The following is a 2397-nucleotide window of genomic DNA, read 5'->3' on the forward strand; positions in this document are numbered from 1 at the left end:
GGGGGGGGGTTGAGGTCAGCTTGATCTGTTGCACTGATAACAATAATTCTCTAATAAGGACATTTTGGTCAGAACAAATGTAGTAAATGAATGTTGGCGTGAACATTGGCGTGAGTGTTTTTTTGTATTTGTTGCATTTACTTTGCATATGTTGTGTCTAGAACACAAAAAGGACACCCTGGTGCACTTACTTATTCTTCTTCTGTTGTCCCTGTGTAAGACATCTACGGATATTAAGAGAGAAGATTTTCAAAGGTGAGACGTTGCTTCTGTGCTTGTACCATTCAATGTTAAACTTTGTTGTATTCCAGTTGACATCATTCAAACTGTATTGTCACAGGGGAGGGGAATACGACGGAACAGCAAGAGCTAAAGAGAGAGCGACTAAAGGGATTATCACGTATCAGTTCAAGAGAATGTCTCTCATCCCACGGCCAGCCGTCATCAAAGGAAGCTCAATGTTTCTCCACGGGGAAACATGATTAGCTGTTGGTGGTGACTGTTACTGTTTCTAACCAGGACGACTGCCTGCTCTACTTTACAGAGGACATCCATCTTCAGCTTTAAATTCTCATCAAGATTTCAAGAATTCAAGCTGCATGCCTGTTTTATGAAGCCATGATTAGAGATCGGACAGACAAGGCTTTTGGTGCCATTACGAAGAGTCACATGGAAATGGGCAGTGACTTTTCCACCACTGTAACTCATGGAAACTTTTGGGCTTGTCAAACTCTACGTATTTGTAGACGCGACACTGGCGGACTCATTCAATAAGGAAAACATTTTTTTATTTTTTTATTGAAACGTTTTGGTCACTTTTCAATTCAGAATGACTACCTCAGATCATGCATACAATCAAACCTTTCTTGACAAAATTGGTTTGTGGAGTTCATCTAAAGAAGATTAATTCGACAATGACGGTGGATCGGTAGCATGTGTGATGATCTCATGCCTCTCTTGTGACCTTTGTAACCCTTATTTGTTGAAAAACCCAGACCGAGATGGAAACCGATAAAGGTCAATAGCCTGGCAGGATTGAATCTACTGTCTGGTATGATGAGACAATGTATTGCAGTGGGCCGGTGGACATAAACTCTAGGTTTCCCTAGAAATCCCCTGGCACCGCACAATAATATAAAAGTGTTTGGGGGCGGGGGAGGGTTTAAATGGTGTTAATAACAGAGGAACAGAGTGAAGGTTCAAAGGTTCTGGAGAATGGAGGGTTCAGAGTTGTGGGACTGGGTAAGAGTCCGCCTAGTAATAATAGAGTGGCTATGGGTACACCTGCCATATCCATCACCAATGTTGAAAAAAATGCGGATGAGTGTGAGGTGTCAGGAGAGGATGATAGCAAGGTTCATGAAGTTGATTACACACAAAACTATTGGGAGGATGAGGACGATATCTACCAAGAGTTCGAGGAGTTGGACTTTGATGCCCTGCCAGATCGCTTGGACACGCAGAGCATTGCCTCGGACGATTCTTTCTATCCCCATGACGATTCCGTTGTGTCTCAAATTATGTACCAGCGATCGCCAAGCCCTGACAGCCCCGAACCTATTTCTTTCTTTAAGGCCTGCTGCAACAACAACACCATCATCGTCAAGATTATGATCAGGCAAGGAGTGACCGAAGAGGAAGTGAAAGAGACGGATCGCAACAGAAGAGTAGGTGTCTGGGTTCAACGCATTTAAATGAAAGGATTTTCAGGCACTTCTGGCTTTGTTTTTAGTGCTGACTTGAAACCAGCAAAGTCTATGTCACAGGTATAGCTTTTATAGCTTTTTGAACATTGATTATTGTGGTAGCATCAGTATTATGTGTCCTCTTTTCTTGTGAATGTACAGCACCAGTGCTACAACATGGCCAGTAATGTTGATCATGGTGTAAGCCACCCACTGACCCTCAAAAGAGTGAGATTATTTTTTTAGACAATTTTTTAGAGGCCATGGTACCTACTGTTAATAGTCACACAAGACCTGCTGTTTAGAGGAGAGAGTTGTTGTAGCACCTGGCGATATCCTGTTACTCAAAATTGCATGTGTTATTATTTAAAAAGGGAGAATGCAGTTAATTAACATGAGCAATTGAGTCCATCATGTACATGTGCCAGATTTAGCCATTCAGGCTCATTTTCATCTGCAGTCCCTGGCAGATTAATGTCATTAAAAGAAAACATACAAAAGCACAGACAAAGATATCATCAAATCATAATGAATGTGTTGTTACTTCACGTGGGGGCAATGTTGATTGGCCACTTGGTCCACAGCTTACAAGTATCAAGCAGAACTCACAAACCGTTGAGATTTAGATTAGATTAGATTAGATTATACTTTATTCATCCCACAGCGGGGAAATGTCCTTGTTACAGCAAGGAACTTTCCCCGAGATTTGTGA

The 2397-nt window shown here is 41.8% G+C and overlaps 1 protein-coding gene across 1 annotated transcript in view; it reads left to right on the forward strand.

Annotated features, from left to right (window-relative positions):
- The first annotated feature begins 417 nt into the window (after positions 1-417).
- The window catches only part of LOC116700133 (ankyrin repeat domain-containing protein 33B), a 13736-nt gene continuing 11756 nt past the window's right edge, over positions 418-2397 (forward strand). Inside the window, exon 1 of the mRNA XM_032533048.1 lies at positions 418-1667. Coding sequence (XP_032388939.1) covers positions 1167-1667 — 501 coding nt within the window. The 5' untranslated portion in view covers positions 418-1166. The remainder of the gene's footprint in view (positions 1668-2397) is intronic.

Source organism: Etheostoma spectabile, chromosome 13 (assembly GCF_008692095.1).
Source record: "Etheostoma spectabile isolate EspeVRDwgs_2016 chromosome 13, UIUC_Espe_1.0, whole genome shotgun sequence".
NCBI lineage: Eukaryota > Metazoa > Chordata > Actinopteri > Perciformes > Percidae > Etheostoma > Etheostoma spectabile.